The 17,540-nt window shown below is 46.1% G+C and overlaps 1 protein-coding gene across 8 annotated transcripts in view; it reads left to right on the plus strand.

The window, feature by feature from the left end:
• The window catches only part of ABLIM3 (actin binding LIM protein family member 3), a 118,940-nt gene that overhangs the window by 83,892 nt on the left and 17,508 nt on the right, over nucleotides 1-17,540 (plus strand). For 4 of the 8 annotated variants that reach the window (XM_025387510.1, XM_025387512.1, XM_025387509.1 and 1 more), the window contains 3 exons: nucleotides 5,854-5,912; nucleotides 8,430-8,501; nucleotides 14,977-15,106. In XM_025387510.1, the coding sequence (XP_025243295.1) occupies nucleotides 5,854-5,912; nucleotides 8,430-8,501; nucleotides 14,977-15,106 (261 nt within the window). Of the gene's footprint in view, nucleotides 1-5,853; nucleotides 5,913-8,429; nucleotides 8,502-12,683; nucleotides 12,840-14,460; nucleotides 14,491-14,976; nucleotides 15,107-15,893; nucleotides 15,993-17,540 lie in introns of all 8 variants that reach the window. The other 4 variants (XM_025387506.1, XM_025387505.1, XM_025387507.1 and 1 more) reach the window with 2 other exon arrangements.

Consider the following 17,540-nt stretch of genomic DNA (forward strand, 5'->3'; position numbering starts at 1 on the left):
GAGAGGAGACAATAATAACAACAATAACCAACACTTATATAGTCGCTGACATAGGCGGACACTGTTCTAAGTGCTGTGCATGGATTAACTCATTAATCCTCAAACCAAACCTATGAGGCAGATACTGTTGTCATCCCTGTTTTATAAATAGGGAAACCAAGGCACAGAGAGGCAACTGACTTGCTCTAGACGATGCAGCTAGTAAGTGATGTAGCCAGGATTGGAACCCCTTAAGAATATTACATGAAATTATGCATAGAGTGCCTGATACCAGTAAAGATTTACTAACGCCCGAGATTATAATGATCACATTGTTGTTATTACAGGGCAGATTCAACAGCATTGTTCACTCCTCTCTCCTGCCGGGTTTGGCACTTTCAGTAACAAAGGAGCACCAGAGTGCCTTGGTCTACAGAAGCAGTGCACCTGCTGGGAGGAGAGAAGTGGGAAATTTTTTATGTTAATGTAAAATTCTCATAACATAAAATTAACCATTCTAAAGTGTACAATTCCGTAGCTTTTAGTGCATTCACAATGTTGTACAACCACCATCTCTATCTAGTTCCAAATCATTTTCATCACTTCAAAAGGAATCTTCATACATGCCATTAAGAAGTCACTTCCCGTTCCCCTCTCCCCCAACCCCTGGCAATCACCAATCTATTTTCTGTCTCTATGGATTTATCAATTTTGTATGGCTCATACAGATGGAACCATACAATATATGTTCTTTTGTGACTGGCTTCTTGCCCTGAGAATAATGCTTTCTAGGTTCATCCGTATCGTAGCATGTATCAGTAGGTCATTCCTTTTACGGCTGAACAATATTCCGTTTTTGGATCTACCACATTTGTTTATGTGGATGAAGGTGCTTTTCAATTTTTTATTTCCATAGGTAATCAGGGAATAGGTGGTGTTTGAAAGCTCTTTAGTGATGTTTTGTGAGATTTTAGTGCACCCATCACCTAAGCCGGACACAATGCACCCAATTTGTAGTCTTTTATCCCTCACCTCTTTCCCAGCCTTACCCCTGAGTCCCCAAAGTCCACTGTGTCATTCTTATGCCTTTGCATCTTCATAGCTTAGCTCTCACTTGTGAATGAGAACATACAATATTTGGTTTTCCATTCCTGAGTTACTTCACTTAGAATAATGGCCTCCAATTTCATCCAGGTTGCTGTGAATGCCATTATTTTGTTCCTTTTATGGCTGAGTAGTATTCCATCATATATATCCATATATATATATATATATTCCATCATATATATATATATACATATATATATATATCACAGTTTCTTTATCTACTCATTGATTTGGGTTGGTTTATGTGCATGGAAATTTTAAAGGAGCAATTCCAAGGTTCCTCCCAGTCTATTGCCACAAAGATAGTGCTGCTGTCATAAAGGCAGAGGTCTGAGAAACCTCATCCTGCTATGGTGAAAAAAAATTCAGAGGCCGGGCATGGTGGCTCACACCTGTAATCCCAGCACTTTGGGAGGCTGAGGGGGCCAGATCATGAGGTCAGGATATCGAGACCATCCTGGCTAACACGGTGAAACCCCATCTCTACTAAAAATACAAAAAATTAGCCAGGTGTGGTGGCACGCACCTGTAGTCCCAGCTACTCAGGAAGCTGAGGCAGGAGAATCACTTGAACCTGGGAGGCGGAGGTTGCAGTGAGCTGAGATTGCACCACTGTACTCCAGCCTGGGCGACAGAGCAAGACTCCATCTCAAAAAAAAAAAAAAAAAAAAAATCCAGAGAGGAAACCTGCTGTAAGAGAATACCCTAGCTAGGGTCAAGGCCAAAAACTCAAATGCCCACGTCAAGGAGTGGGAAGGGCTGGGAGTCAGAAAGTAGGGAGGGTCACTGGTGACCTGCAGTATCTAAAAACCTTCAGACTCAGAACTGTTTAAAATCATAGTGCTCACTAAACAGAACCTCCCAATGGAGATTCTTTCAATCACTGTGCTTGTAAGTTCTAGAATGCCAACATTCTAGAAGACTATGATACCAGCTCCAGGTTTGGCATTAAAAAACAAAAAGCATTGGCTGGGCATGGTGGCTCATGCCTGTAATCCCAGCACTTTGGGAGGCTGTGGCGGGCAGATGACCGGAGGTCTGGAGTTCGAGACCAGCCTGGTCAACATGGAGAAACCCTGTCTCTACTAAAAATACAAAATTAGCCAGGTATGGTAGTGCATGCCTGTAATCCCAGCTACTCGGGAGGCTGAGGCAAGAGAATTGCTTGAACCCAGGAGGCGGAGGTTGCAGTGAGCCAAGATCGTGCCATTGCACTCCAGCCTGGGCAACAAGAGTGAAACTCCATCTCAAAAAAAAAAAAAAAAAAAGCCTTGGCAAATCTAACATCAGGATACAACAGAGAGGTGGGTGGCTTCCTCAACATTAAATCAGCCCCAAATGTTACAGGTGTGGTGTGTGCTATAACCAGTCAAAGAGATAAGACTGACTGCTGACTCTGCTAAGGATTAAAAATGGCCTTAATACCTGGCTGACAGATAGTTTTGGAGATTCACATCTCTGTCTCTGAGTCAGCTGATACAGAAATAGCTAATCCTTCACTTCCATAACCTCATAGTAGGTTTTAACTGCAGAGCCTGGAATTGTGGGTGACAATCTCAGAGGACAAGAGAATGTGACTCACGGAACCAGGAGTTGAACAAGCAGAAAATGTACTCTTACAAAAAGCTAGAGCTCTGTCTTGTAAAATTGGTTTCTTTATCACATAACATTCCACGAAAATAAATTTAGAGTGTTTTCTGGTATTTAGCCCTGTGGTTCTCAAATTATGAGTCATAAAATCACCTGGGGAGCTTGTTAAATCACAGATTCCCAGGTCCCACCTCCAGGAAGTTGGTGTCAGTGGCTTCGGCAGGGGGGCCCAGGAATCTGAATTTTACCAGGCTGCAAGACATGTGGTCCGCAGGTCACAGTTTGACACGCCCCAATATAGTGAATATGCTTGCAGACTCAGTCTGGAGCTGTAGCTGTCTAATCAGAGTCTTGATTGTACTACTTGTCCAAATCTCTGAGCCCAACTTAGAGAAGCCAACTGCCTAAGATAGAATGCTGTATTTCTTTTATTTATTCACTCAATGAGTATTTATTGAGAATCTGCAGTCCCTGCAGATATATCTGTAGGTAAGATAGACATGAATCCCTCTTCTCATAGAATTTACATTCTTATCAGGATAAATGGATAGGGGCAAATAATTATCTTGTCTGTACAGTAAAACCTGTTAAGATGGAAACAGAATCTCTAAGTCTCCTTCCTAATATCCCTGCTGAGCATTTATATACCCAATGTGTACTTAAACACTTTTAGGGACAAGGGCTCACTGTCAGTTGAATAAGGCCATTCAGTTCTTAGGTGTTAAATGTTTCTTCCCTGAACCCTCTGCCCTTAGTCCTAGTTCTACTTTATAAGACTTGCAAAACAAATTAATGCCTCTTCCTACAGAGAGTCATTAAAATCTTCAAAACTAGTTTTCACAATTCTGTTAAGTCTGTTCTTCAGGGTAAAGACCCAGCCTTAGAACTGCATTTGAGTCCCCTTCCTAGGATGGCCACCATTCTCCCATGGGTGCATTTTATCTAGTATCTTTTTGGGGAAAAAAATACAAAGGTAGGGTCCAATGAGTCATTCACATGCATTTCTTTATTAAACACACAGGGGCCAGGCACTGTTTTTGGCTCCGGGGATAAAGTCCATGGAAGAGGAAAACCATCTTCTTCACCATAACGTTATCTTTCTGTTAATGCCACATTGTTGAGCTATTGGCCAAGGGAATAAGCTCAGAAGACCGTAATTTCACAGGGATCTTCATGAACAAATCATCTTTTCTTGCATTCTTTATCTAAGTTTATTGCTAGCTACCAACTAACTTTTTTTAGCCTCTTTTATTTACAGATATACTACCAACTCCCAAATTCTGATGTTTTTCATTTCTATTTTTTTTCTTGTTTGATCCTCCTCTCCTTGTTTCTTATGTAAATATGCTTTCCGGTATGCAGAGTACTGAAGCTAATGACCATTTTTGGCTCAGTTTTATTTCAGAGTGATATGCCAATGTCATGAGGTTAGAAAGCAAAAGAAACCCTCTAGTCTGACCCCCTCACTTGACACATTATTTCCCCGCATGAGGACTTCTGCCCTCTTGATCTTTCCTATGCCTCTTTAACTTAAGTTCATGACCTCCTCAGACCTCTGTGTCCATCTCATTCATTTCCTACAGGGACCTGTAACATGTGTTTCCTGCCACAGCCACAGTCATAAACAATTCCTGATAGATTCAGAAGCAACTCAAAGAGGAACCGGAAATGCTCTCTCTAATAACTCCCTAAAGTAAGAATCCCGGCACACAGCTTGGTAGTGGACACACCCTGTGATTGCTGGATCAAGCCACAGACTCAGAGTCCCTCTACTGGGCTCTGAGAACCACTGCATTTTACTTTAGAAAGAATTAAACTCAGTTGAATAATTAGGAACACCCAAGAATGTTGGCAGACAAAAATCAAAGATTCCTGTTCCGCAAAAGACAAAACTGCCCATAAAATTAGAATCTTGGAGATGAAAATAATCTTCAAGGCCATCCAAATCCCACCTTATTGTTCTTCAGATGAGGAAACTGGGACCCAGAGAGAGGATGTGTTAGGGGCTGAGCAGAGACAAAAAACACACGCCTCCTCTCTTCTCTTTTTCACTCCGAATTATTGACCTTTCACCACCATCTCATCCCTTAGCTAGTATTCCAGTCCTGGGGGTTCCAGGCAACAAAGCATAATATAAAGTATATCCTAGAAACAAAGTCAGACAAACAAATGCCATCTGGGTGCTCAGGAATCCAGCCATTGCTGGCTCCTTTCCTTTTAGGGCTGGTTATAAGGGGGATGGCTCCAGAGGGATAATATGTTCCTATTTTTCCTTCTAATCCAGGACACCTGTCCCTTCTCTGGGGAATGTGTCATATTTGGGGCTGCTTTTCAACATGTGGGCAGCCACCTGTTGTTCATGCCTTTCCAAATTGGCCTTTCGGGTTTGGGGCTGGCCAACTGGACCCCCACCCACAATGAAATGTGGGCGTTGTTAGTGTACTAAATTTGAAGAGTCTGGACCCTCTGAGGAATTAGCAGGTCAAAGCAATGCTCTCAAGCAGAATATACACCATGACACCTCCTCCCCCTTAAATGTGATAGCTCTGGCAGACCGTCATAAGTCTTTAAGAGAAAAGAAAGCTGGAGTTCACCATGCTCTGTCACTCTTTTTTATCCACACTGTCATTTATTCATTCGAGAAATATTTATTGACCACCTGCTATGCGTCACTCACTGCCAATCATATACTCATCTCTTCACCCCACAAACATGTACGGGTCTCTTCTAAGAGCAAAGTCCCGTGCTGGGGACTGTGGGAGATGTAGCAATGAATAAAGCTCAGTTCCTACCCAGAAGAAGCTCTTGATTTAGTGAGGAATGAAAAATCCACAAGCTACTGTGCCGTAAGGCTGTATGTGTGGAAAGAGAGACAAAGAACTATGGATCACAGAGGAGAGAGAAGTCACTCCCAACTGGCAGGTAAGAAAGTTTGCAAGAGGATGTCATGTGAGCCCTAGACCTTGAGGAATGGGTAGGATTTGGACACACAGAAAAAGATGTGAGTTGTCGCATAGGTCTGAGAGGTGCCAGGAGGAAGCTGGGAAAGCCAAGGAGGCCATTCTGGCAGACGTGTAAGGGACATATGCTGACCATGGAGTAAATCAAGGTGGGGCATGGGGAGAGTGCTGGAGGGTTTGAAAGGTCTGACTCTTCGTTACTTTCCTGACCCCTTAGGTTCTGAGGTTTGGCACCCCATCTGCAAACAGGCAGCCCGGGCAGAGAAGAAGTTAAAGGTAAGCAAGCTAGTAGATCCCAGACCAGCACTCCTACTTTGCTACTTTCTGCCACAGGTTAAGGGAGCTGTGCTTTGGGACAGGGTCAGCATTCCATAGTGTGCAGACTCCCAAATGTGTGCCTATGTCCTTGGATTTTCCTAACGGCAACACCTGCCCCATGGGGTTTTTGAGGGGGTTAAGATATCGGATATGAAAGCACTCTTAAAACTGTAAAGCACTGTATTCCTGTGAGTTTTGTGTTTCTGGGGCGAGGCTGTAACTCTACCATTGCTCGCCAAGATGGCGGCCTCGCTGGGACCATGGTTTTTCCCAGCCTAAGGTCGCTCATTAATAATAATAGTTAATAATGTCACAGTAATTGACAGTTTACAAAGTATCTTCACAGCCACTGTCTGATTTTACTCCTTTAACCCTGTGAGGCAGATGGGCAAGAAATTTTATCTTTGCCTTGCCTGTGAGAAAACCAGGTCTAAAGAGGTGATGATTTGCCTGCAGTAGCAAAGCCAGGCAGAAGCACAGCCGACATCCCCAGGTATGCACGGGGCCAGCTGAGGTCCTGCGTCCCTCTGAATTACTGTGCTCTGACAAATGTCAGGAAGCCTTGTGAATCTGGGTTCCTGACACTGCAGAGAGGGGTTGAGTCTTCCAGGCTGCAGGAGGGATCCATTTTCTAGGTCTTTGATGATGTGGAGGAGACACCTGGGGTGTGTGTTGGGGGATAGGCAATGGGGCCTTCACATCCTGGCCCCCAGATATCAAGTTGACCCCTTGGGACTCTATTGTGTTACCCACTAGAGTCTCTCCAACTAGAAAAGCAAGTGCACAATTTCTGACCAGCTAAACATGTCTTCCTTGCTATCTCATCCACTTAATGAAAGTTTTCTGAAAGAGCCAGTCTATTGATGCATAATTATTTTTTTAAGCCCTGAATTTCTTTCCCTGTTTCTTCCAAGACCCTCTTCCATTTAAGGTGTAAGACCTACTTGTCCCTTTCTTCATTTTCCTCCTCTTTGGTGGCATTTCCCAAACTTCAGTCATCCTCTACAACCCTGATGCCTGTTGCCATATCTGGGCACCACCTGTTTCATTATATACTTAATATTTTTCTCTAAATCAAGTCACTACTTTTTATTAACTTAACTTATTTTAAAATAAAACTTTATATTGCCATGTGGAAACCAGTTATACTTGCTATAAATAGAAGGTAATCATAAAATAAATTCAATGATAATGAAATAATTCTTAAGAATAAATCTTTAAAATTCTAGCTAGACAATGTTGCCTGCACTCTCTTTGTTTAAAAAGGGAAATTGGGTTGGGTGTGGTGGCTCACGTCTGTAATCCCAACACTTTGGGAGGCCAAGGCAGACGAATCACTTGAGGTCAGCAGTTTGAGACCAGCCTGGCCAACATGGTGAAACACCAATTCTACTAAAAATACAAAAATTAGCTGGGTGTGGTGGCCCATGCAGCTACTCAGGAGGCTGAAGCAGGTGAATCACTTGAAACCGAGAGGCAAAGATTACAGTGAGCCAAAATTGTGCCACTGCACTCCAGCCTAGGTGACAGAGCAGGGCTCTGTCTCAAAAATAAAATAGGAAATTGGCAATTGTTGAGAGAGTTGTTGAAATGTATTAGCACCAAACTGAGACTGCCTCCTTGATCTAATCAAGGGGATTGAAATGTTAGATTTTACTCTCTAACTCTATGATTCAGTATTATCAAGTGTTCCACCTTCATCTTCCCAGAACCACCGCTAGTTCACAGTCCACTGTTTAGGAAACTTTATAGCCCCACATAGAATGCTTTAAATTGTAGGATGAGAAAACTGGGAGAGAATCAAGTGGTCCTGAAGCTCAGCCTCTATATTTTACAGATCAAGAATCCAAGATGCCTAAGACCACATACTTCACCCATGAGTCCTTGATTCCTAATCCCTTTACATCATGCAGGCACCCTCTTATGCATTAGGACTGACATCATGCTGCTCTGCTAAGGAAGCTATTAATCCATCATGGCCATTTTTCAGAGACAGTTTTTTTTTTTTTTTTTTCAAGTTTATCACTTAAGTTGATGTCAATTTGCAATTAATACACTGTAAAGAATCAGCATATTGTGCAATGACATGAAGTTTAACCCGCTTTTACATTTTGAATAAACAAACTCCCAAGGAATGAATACTAACCAATTTTATGTTTTTAAAGTAAATACATTATTGACTGGGATAACTCAAAATGAAAAGTTTTATGAGTAATTTCCTATTTAGACTGCTAGCTGCAAATACATAGAAAATAAATCCATATTCTGCCCCCAACAGCCTGAAGTCCTTGCATTTTAGATCTCATTCACACTCAGACCTTGACTTAAAAGGCAAAGAATAAGAAGGAAGTACAGAAGTAGCCAGAGAGTACTTTAATGGTATTGCTAATGTTGCATTCTTAACCCCCTTTCTCACCCTCCCCACCAAGCTCAGGTTGCAGCTTCTCACCTCTTCTGTCTTCATCTCTTCCACAGCATAGACGGACATCTGAAACCTCCATCTCTCCCCCTGGATCCAGCATTGGGTCACCCAACCGAGTCATCTGCGTATGTATCACTTTTCTTCCACCAAAGGGCCTTCCTTATTCCTGACCTGGTGTCTAAAGAGTCACTAAGGACGAGGGAGCTCTCAGGTTTTCATCCAATTGACATTTGATGCATGTTCTTCACATGCTAGGCTCTGTACCAGGTCTTGAGGATTCAGTGGGGTACAGGGAGGACATAGATCCTGCCCTCATGAAGCACACAGTCTAGTAAACCCAGTTTCAGGAATAATGCAGAGTTCCATGGAGCACGAGAAAGAAAGTACAATGACAACAAGAGCCCTTGCTGAGTTCTAAAACCAATGCAAGGCACCTCCTTTCCCACTACTTAACTGAGACAAGCAAGAAAAAACTGAGGATCAAAGTGGTATTCTGAATAGGTATTAGGTGGAGTATTGATGTGGAGATAGAGGCAGAAAGGAGAAGGAAGCCACATACACATGTGGAAACATGGCTGTAAAGAATTTGCAAACATAAGGAAGAGCTTTCTAATCATGTGGGAAGTCTAGGGATGCAGCAGATCCACCTCCATGTGTCTGACCTCCCATCTCCACAGGCATTCAAACACAGAGAGACTCATCATTTGCCAGGGATGTAGAAGAAGAGACAGAAGTTGAGTTCAATGACCTCAGAGGCCCCTTGTATATGGCATTCATTCATTCAACAAACATGTGCCAAGCATTTACTCTGCTAAGTGCAGTGCTCTGCTCTGGGGAAATGGTGATGAACTACACAGACTTGATGCCTGTCCTCATGACATTGAACACACAGTGCCATGAATCATCAATTGCAGTTATAAATTCCAGGAAGGAAAAGCACCGGGTCCTCTGATGATGCTACAGATAAACAGAGGGACCTGACAATCTAGGACTAGTTGGGAGAAGGCATCCCGAGGAAGAAACATTAAACTCAAAGGAGAGGGATAAACAGAAATAAGCTAAAGGAGGTGGGAAACGCAGAGCCAGGGAGAACTGAAATGAGCAGAAAACCTCAGTCTGATTGACTCTGGACTGTTCCAGCCTTCCACAAGCCAAAGGAGCCAAGAAGACCAGAAATGTGGGGAAAATGGTCTGTAACAAGAAACCTACTCCTCACAAGAAGCTCTAAGTACAATCACCAAACCAGCCAAGCCCTGGCCCTGTCCACTACTGCTAGATCATTACTTCAAATCCACATCCAGTCTCCTCTTTGATCCTTGGATGATGCCCATTGATGGGACTATGGGAACCTTTCCTTTCTTCTCTGGTCAAATGGAGAAAAAAGAAAAATGCTTAAGAGTTATCACTGACTGAAATTTCAATATGGGTCAATACTACCATGTGGCTGTCAAAAAAAGACAAGCTGCTTTGATCACAGGCTGTACTCATTGAAGATTCCTGTCTAAAGCAAGAAAGGTGATAGTCTCCCTGGCACTGTGAATGGGGCCAGACCACAGCAGGATTAATGGGCTTAGTTTCCAGGCACGCACGGTGAGAGTGTTATTGACAAATGTGAGTATGTTTCCAGAAGAGAGTTACTAGAACAGGAGCACTCAGGGAGCTGCTGCACTGTAATACCGTTCATCACGAGCTGGTCTCCCGGTGCTACTCAGGAGCCTCATAAACCTTTGTGAAATAAGTTAAGCCCTGATGATGTTCACCTGGGAGTCCTGGAGAAAGTTTCTCAGAATTGCCCCTGTGATAAGCAACTTCATTACAGAATGGAATTTATGATGGCAGCTAAGAACACCTGTGCTTGTGCCTTCCAACTAGAGGCTTACACATTGAGATCAGTTGTCCCTCACATCCTAGCAGAGGCATGTGTCTCCCCTTCCAGCCTCTCCTCCTCTCACCGTTTATGGTGCCTCATGCTCAGCTGCTCTGGGGAATGACTGAACGTGTCATAGAAGCCATGTTTTCAGTCAGCCCATCAAAGCATGGTTTCCAAATTTGGAAAAAAAAATTCATCCATCTGCTTTGGATAGATGCAATAACAAGCATAAAGATGGATTTTAATTTAGTTTTCATAGACATTTGAGATTTGATATTCAAATAGAATTATCAGCGAACCTGAAATGAGCAGGTTCTTTCAAACTTTCAAACTTTACTCCATCTCCACTGACTTCTAGAATCATCTTCAGGTGGTTTGGCTTTGACCCATGTGTTCTCTTCCTTCCTTCCTTCCTTTCTGGCTAATTATGGTAGGATGCCTCTGATCAATTGGTGTGTCTCCAGACCTGAGGCTCATTTATAGCCCTGTAAACAAAGTGGCTATAGGAAGAAATATAAATTTAGTATTTTTGAGGTTTGGGGTAAAGTGCCAAGATGAATAGTTACGGGTCGAGATGAGTTTGGAAGATGCCAAGAGTTCTCAAGGTCAAGATCTAACATCCAGGACAAAAGCAGCAATTACTTCAGCAAGTGGACTCTCATCTAATAAAGGCTTTCTTTATCCACACACCCCCAGAACTGGTGCAGATGTGGGTGTCTGTACCAGGCAGGCTCTGGCAGAAATCAGGTGGCCTACCTCAAAGAGTTCAACTGAGGAGGGTTTCATGACGGAGGTGTGGGCAGGGTTAAGTGGACTCACAGGAGATAATGAGGTATCCAGGGACTATAGCAACATGATGTTATTACCACACTGGAGCTAAAGAGATGTGGGAAGGGAACAGCATTACCAAAGCTGGCAAGAGCTGGGGAAGTCCAGCCTTCAGAGAGAGTCAGGCCCAGCCCACGGCCAGCCAGGAAGGTTGCCAGGGGAATAAGTGTACCAGCCTCTCTCTCCATTCACCCTCTAATCTCTGCTGTTGCATCCCATTGGCTAAACCCAACTGAAAGCCGGAGAACAAAAGAGCCTGCGATATAGCCTAGGCAGTGTTCAGAGCATAGATTCAGGCAAGGAAGAGTGGACACTGGGTCTAGGAGAAACAGAGAATAAGCAGCATGAGAATAAGCAACAGTGCCCTGATAGCAGTGCTGATGTGGCAGGGATAGAATAGTGGAAGGGCTTTGGTAAGTTTTCAAAATAGCACAGCTTATAAGTATTTACGAATGCTGCTCCCTGTAGAGTAGTCTTGGCCCTGAGACTGTACCTGGCTCCTATGGCATTGGGAGAACATTATCAGACTAATACAGTCTCTGGATTCTCTATCTAGCAGCCTCTGTCGTAATTTGCAGCACCTCAGGACCTTGCAAGACAGATCTTGGTTGATCACAGCAAACACCAGGTCACAGAGGGAACAGCTGGAGGGCATGGCCGTGGAAAAGACATGGCTTCAGGAGCCATGAGATGCGGGTTGTCACATGCAAGGGGGAGCTTTCTTTCAATCCATGCAGCTCTAGAGGGCTGAAGTCTGCCAAAGTCAAGCAGAAGGTAGAGGCTCATTTCAGTTCAATGGAAGGAGCAGCTTTCTGAGTGCAGCCTTCTGACGGTGTAAGACAATGAACTCCCCATCCCAAGAAGACAGGGGAGGCCACTGAAGAGGGCAGGCTCTCTGTGTTGAAATTTGGGCTCTTGCAACTTATTAGCTATATAGCCTTGGACAAATTAATTGATTTTTCTGTGCCTCTGGTTCCTTAGTCAAAATGAGGATAATGTTAGTGCCTACTACTAGAGTTGTGAATTGTATGGGTGAACTGAGTTAATCTACATAAGGGACTTGGTACAGAGCCTGGCTTATAATAAGTACTCACCAAATGTTAGCTAGTGTTTTACTATCATGATTATTTTTGTCTTTACCATCTTCATCTTCTTCTTCAAGAATGCTGTGAATTGTGTTGTCCTCGCTCTGTGGGATTGGAAGGCAGTCAGCACCCAGGCTGTGTAGTTCAAGCTGAATTCAAACCCATTAGCCTAGTGGTGCAAATTGTATAACCTTTTGAGCCTCCATTTCCTCAGCTGGAAAATAGAAATGATATTGACATTTACTTCACAGAGGCATTACAACATCTAGAGGAGATAATTTTTGTAAAGCACAGGGCCTTACAAACAATATGTGCTCAATAAATGTTAGCCCTGTTGGAATGGATGGCCTCTAAGACTGCTCTTAGTCTAACATTCTACTATTCTTCAATTTGATCCTAATCTTCTGTTTTTAGTGGAAACTGGAGAAGTTCGTTCCTTCTGTATCTTGTTTTTGTTTCCTCTCTCCATTCCCTTTTCCCTCTTATCTTTCTCTTCCTTTCCTGTCCATTTCCCTCTTCCCTAGGCTAAAGTGGATAATGAGATCCTTAATTACAAAGACCTGGCGGCTCTCCCCAAGGTTAAGTCTATCTACGAGGTACAACGCCCCGACCTCATTTCCTATGAGCCTCATTCCAGATACACGTCCGACGAGATGCTGGAGAGATGTGGCTATGGAGAGGTATCGCGTCTTGCCCTTCTCTCTGGGGCTATTGTAGGAAAGGAGGTTCCGCTGGGGTCCCCAGCCCTCTCCATCACAGACAGTTTGGCCTCCACAATGCTGGACCCAGACTCTTCTACCCTGGGATTTATGGCCAACATTTTTTAAATGAAGAGATTTCATTTGGCTTTCTGGCTTTTCTTGAAAATATCAGAGCTGACAACATTAAACCTACATTTCCACCATCTGGAGATGGGTGGCAGCACCCCCTATGGTCAGGACATGAGCTTTCCATTCTCCCCAGTCCTCCCACTCCCTGTTAATCCCAGCATTAATGCTGAGAGCCTGTGACCAATTATTACTCAAGCTGTTGTATTTCTTATACTGTAGGAATTTTTCAGGTACTCAGCCTAAGGCGTTCATCTCCTGCCAGGCTCAATGGCCATTTGGGTTTATAATCCCTGATTAGACATGTTCTCTGGTTTTCGCACCAGGCCTTTAGCCCCAGTGTCTCTTCAAAGGAAGAGACACTTTTATAAAGACGCAGTAACAGATGGCTTTTGAAATCATTAAATGGTTGCTAAACAAAAGAAAGTGTTCTCTGGAGATGGCAGCGCGGTGGGGGACAGAATTACCCTGGAGGTCCTGGCATTCTATATCCTAAAAGATTTCTAACCTTATCCCAGACCCCTTGAGTTAATTTGGGGCAGCAGAAGCCTGTCCTGATGGGCAGGGACCCAGGTTCTTGTCCCATCTCCACCATAACTAGCCTTGTGACCTCAGGCAAGTCCCCCTCCTCTCTAAGGAATTTGAGTTCCATTTGGTTGAAGAGTCCAATGCTGAGATTCTCCGGTTTCTGGCCCCTGAAGCGGACCAGGAGAGAAAGATCAAGTGTTTAGTAGAAGCTGCTTGTCCTTCAGTTAGAGATGGCAAACTAGGGTCCATAGGTTGCAGTCAGCCCTCAGATTTGTTTTGTTTCACTCATAAAGTGTCTTTTGAAAATGCAAACTGGTTGTCAACATGTAAACGCTGGGAGATTTCACATTAGAATCGGCATTTCTGACTTTCTTGGAAAATTAAGATGCTGTGTAAATGCTGGGCAGGCATTCCAGCTGCTGGAGCTGAGGAACCACTGCCCTCTTCAGTCGAGACATCCCATCTCCAGCTGCTGCACCAGCCACCAGCTCAACTCCCTTGTTGGTGGCAGCAGCCTGGCCCCTGCTTAGTCATATATTTGGGTGCCCTGCCCTGGGCATTGTCTTCATGAACCGCAGAGGGGTCATGAACCAATAGAGAGACAGGGAAGGATGATGACAATAGCCCTGAGCATGCGGTACAGAAGCCTGGGTCCAAGTCAAGTCCCTGCCACTGCTGCCCTGAGCGGCCCTGAGCCTTCGCATTCTCTCTCTGGGCTTTGGATTTTCCCTTCCTAAAAGGCGGGCATAATCCCAAGGTGTCCTGCCTCCTATCAGTAGTCTGACCCTCTGGAATTCCCAGCGAGGCTGTTATCTGGAAAGGGGTACTGGGGGACTGCTGCAGGCCCTCTCTGCCGACCCGTCTAATCATGCTCTGTCCTTCCTCTTGTCCTCCTGTCATTCCTTCTGCTCGTTCCACAACTGCCTTCAAACTCTTCACTTCTAAGTCGCTGGGAACATTATCTCCCTACTCCCAGGTAATTCAGCTGGTAGAGAATTAAGTTGATATATAATTGTGCCCCTTTATGTGGACTTCACCCATCCCCAGCCCCCCGAATGTGTCTAAGCCCTTGCCCAAGGTGCTCCCTGCAAGCAGGGAAGCTCTGGAGAGAGTCGGGTGCATGTCCTGGAGGAAGTGGTAGTGGCGTACAGGATGGAAATCTGCCCTTCTTGCCCAGAGATGGCCTCCCTCAGGCTTCTGGGATCGCTGGTCAGTATTCCAGGGATTGACCCCATGGATTCCATTCAAGGGCCTGCAAGTGTTGGGGGAAAGCCCTGGAAATTCTTTGCCACCTTCCTCAGGCTGTGTGTGTAACTTGGCGGCGGTGGGAGGGTGGTCTCTGTATTCACGCCTCAACCCCTAGAATCCTAGATTCCATGTCATGCCCACCTGCCTGCTAGACCCTTGGGCCACAGGCCCACTTAACGGCCAGCCGTGCTCACAGCCCCATTTCCTCCCCCAGGACATCTACGAGAACCTGGACCTCCGGCAGAGACGGGCCTCCAGCCCGGGGTACATAGACTCCCCCACCTACAGCCGGCAGGGCATGTCCCCCACCTTCTCCCGCTCACCTCACCACTACTACCGCTCTGGTAAGGAAGGGGGAGGTCCTGAAGGGAGAGGAAGAGCCAGGGAGACAATGTAGTGGCTTGGAGTCCCTGCTGCAGAGGGCACAAGGCTCCCCCACCATCTCCATCACAGTGTGGCCCTCTGGAGGCCTATGGCCACCCAGGTGACCAGCTGGGCCTCTCTGAGCCCCTGAGATGGCAGGGGCATGGAGGAGTGTGTGGCACTGAGAAGCAGCAGGAAGGTGGGTGGTGAGCTTCCAGGAGAGGGGGCTGGCAGGTGGCCCTGTGGCCCTGGCTGGAAGAAGACTTCACCATCCTCATGGCCTGCCCCATCCAGAGGGCAGAACCAAGAGACCAGAAATACGACTATGAACTGGCCTTCACCCGAGGGCCACCCCAGCCAGCCCAGTCAGGCCATCCACAGTCACCCTGAGGTTGGGGGTGAAGCCGGCACTTGGATGGAGGAAAGGAGCAATTAAGGGAGCGTCCAAAAGCGGGAGGTTCGGGGATGGTTGGGGAGATAAGAGGGACAAACTAAGATGCCTTCCTGGAGCTCAGTAGAGTTGGTCTTTACACCTCACAAAATCTGACTTTGGGATCAAGTCAGGAAGCAAGGTTAAGCTTGTTTCTGCCACCGTGGTGCATGAGAGCACATGCTGCTTCCGCCCTGGAGCCTGAGCACGCTGGGACGCCCCAGCCCATCCCCCATCTCTGCTGTCATCACCTCACCGCTTCCTTAACTGCCACCGCGTTAATGCCTGTTTTCTCTGTGCCTCTGTTTTCTCTGGGGACCACTGCCTGCGTGCTCCAGGGCCCGAGAGTGGCCGGAGCTCTCCATACCATAGCCAGTTAGATGTGAGGTCCTCCACTCCAACCTCTTACCAGGCTCCCAGGCACTTTCACATCCCAGGTAGGCACTGCCAGCCCGGAATTCCTGGGATGGATGCATGCTCCGTGGGGTCACAGGTGCCTGAGTCTCCCCCTCAATGCCACACAGGCACCGAGAAGCTGGTTCCTGAGGGACCCCCCTAACCAAGCACCTGCACCAACCCTGTCCTCCAGCCCCAACACACCCACGGGCTTCAGATTATCCACTTGACAAAACCAACCTCCATTAGGACGTCAAAGAAGCAGTCCAGGGAAGAAAAGAAGCAGGGAGCTCGAGTGAGATACCGCGAATGCCTGAGGGCTGTGAGGGCCGCAGCAGGAGCACACAGTGGTGAAGGCCACATGCTTTGGCTTCAAAGCTCTTGGGATGGAATCCGATGCAGCTGCTTATAAGCTCATGACTGTGGGCCAGTTACTTGGCTTCCCAAGCCGCTGTTATTCCTTCTGTACAGCCAAGCACTGTTCTGGGCCTAGAGGTCGCAACTGTGCTCCACCCAGCCCAGATCCTGCGTTCATGGTATTTGGTATTTTATGTACTAATGTAGGAAGAGAGATAAAAAATGAGTAAACAAATATATAGAGGATAATTTCAGGTAGCGATAGGTGCCATAAACATAAATAAAACAGGCGATCCTGAGATATGATGGGGCTGAGAGAGGCCAGGCTAGATGGGGCAGTCAGGAAGAGCTTCTTGGAGGAGGTAATATTAAAGCTGAAAGATGAGAAGGGGCCCGGCCTGGTGGCTCACGCCTGTAATCCCAGCACTTTGGGAGGCCTAGGCGTGTAGGTCATGAGGTCAAGAGTTCGAGACCAACCTGTCCAACATGGTGAAACGCCATCTCTACTAAAAATACAAAAATTACCTGGGCGTGGTGGCACGTACCTGCAATCCCAGCTACTCAGGAGGCTGAGGCAGGAGAATTGCTTGACCCTGGGAGGTGGAGGTTGCAGTGAGCCAAGATCGTGGCACTGCACTCCAGCCTGGGTGACAGAGCAAGACTCTGTCTCAAAAAAAAAAAAAAGATGAGGAGCCAGCCTGTGAAGAAGCCCAGGAAAGACATCCCAGGCAGAGGGAACAGCACTATCATGTCATGTGACCGCAGGTCATGAGAGGAATTGAGAGGAAGACAGGGGCTACATGACCGAGTGGGTGTGGTTTGGACAAGGTCTCCCTCTGAGTCACAGCAGAGCCAGGCCTGGACCTCAGTCTCCTGACACCAAGCTCAGTTTTTCACTCCCCACTCACATTCCCCTCAAGAGCTCATGCTGCTGTTTCATCTACACCTTCCTCGGCTGCCCTAGAGGGGTCCCATCCTGTCTGTCTTCCAGGGAGGGGGAGGGAGGTAAGCTGAAATTCGGCTGCGGCATCCTGGGGATTTTCACATGGAATGAGGTGTGGCCACTAGTGGAGGCAGTAGACACCTTCTTGCATGGGGCTCTGCTGAGCACACATACCCCTGTGCCTGCATGCTCACCCTTCAAGCCCCGAGTCCCCTCCTCAGCACCACTTGGATCCATCCATTCCTCTTCCCGCACCTTACTTGGAACCTGTGGGGATGAGGTTGGAAGC

This window comes from Theropithecus gelada, chromosome 6, assembly GCF_003255815.1.
Source record: "Theropithecus gelada isolate Dixy chromosome 6, Tgel_1.0, whole genome shotgun sequence".
In the NCBI taxonomy this organism is placed as follows: Eukaryota; Metazoa; Chordata; class Mammalia; order Primates; family Cercopithecidae; genus Theropithecus; species Theropithecus gelada.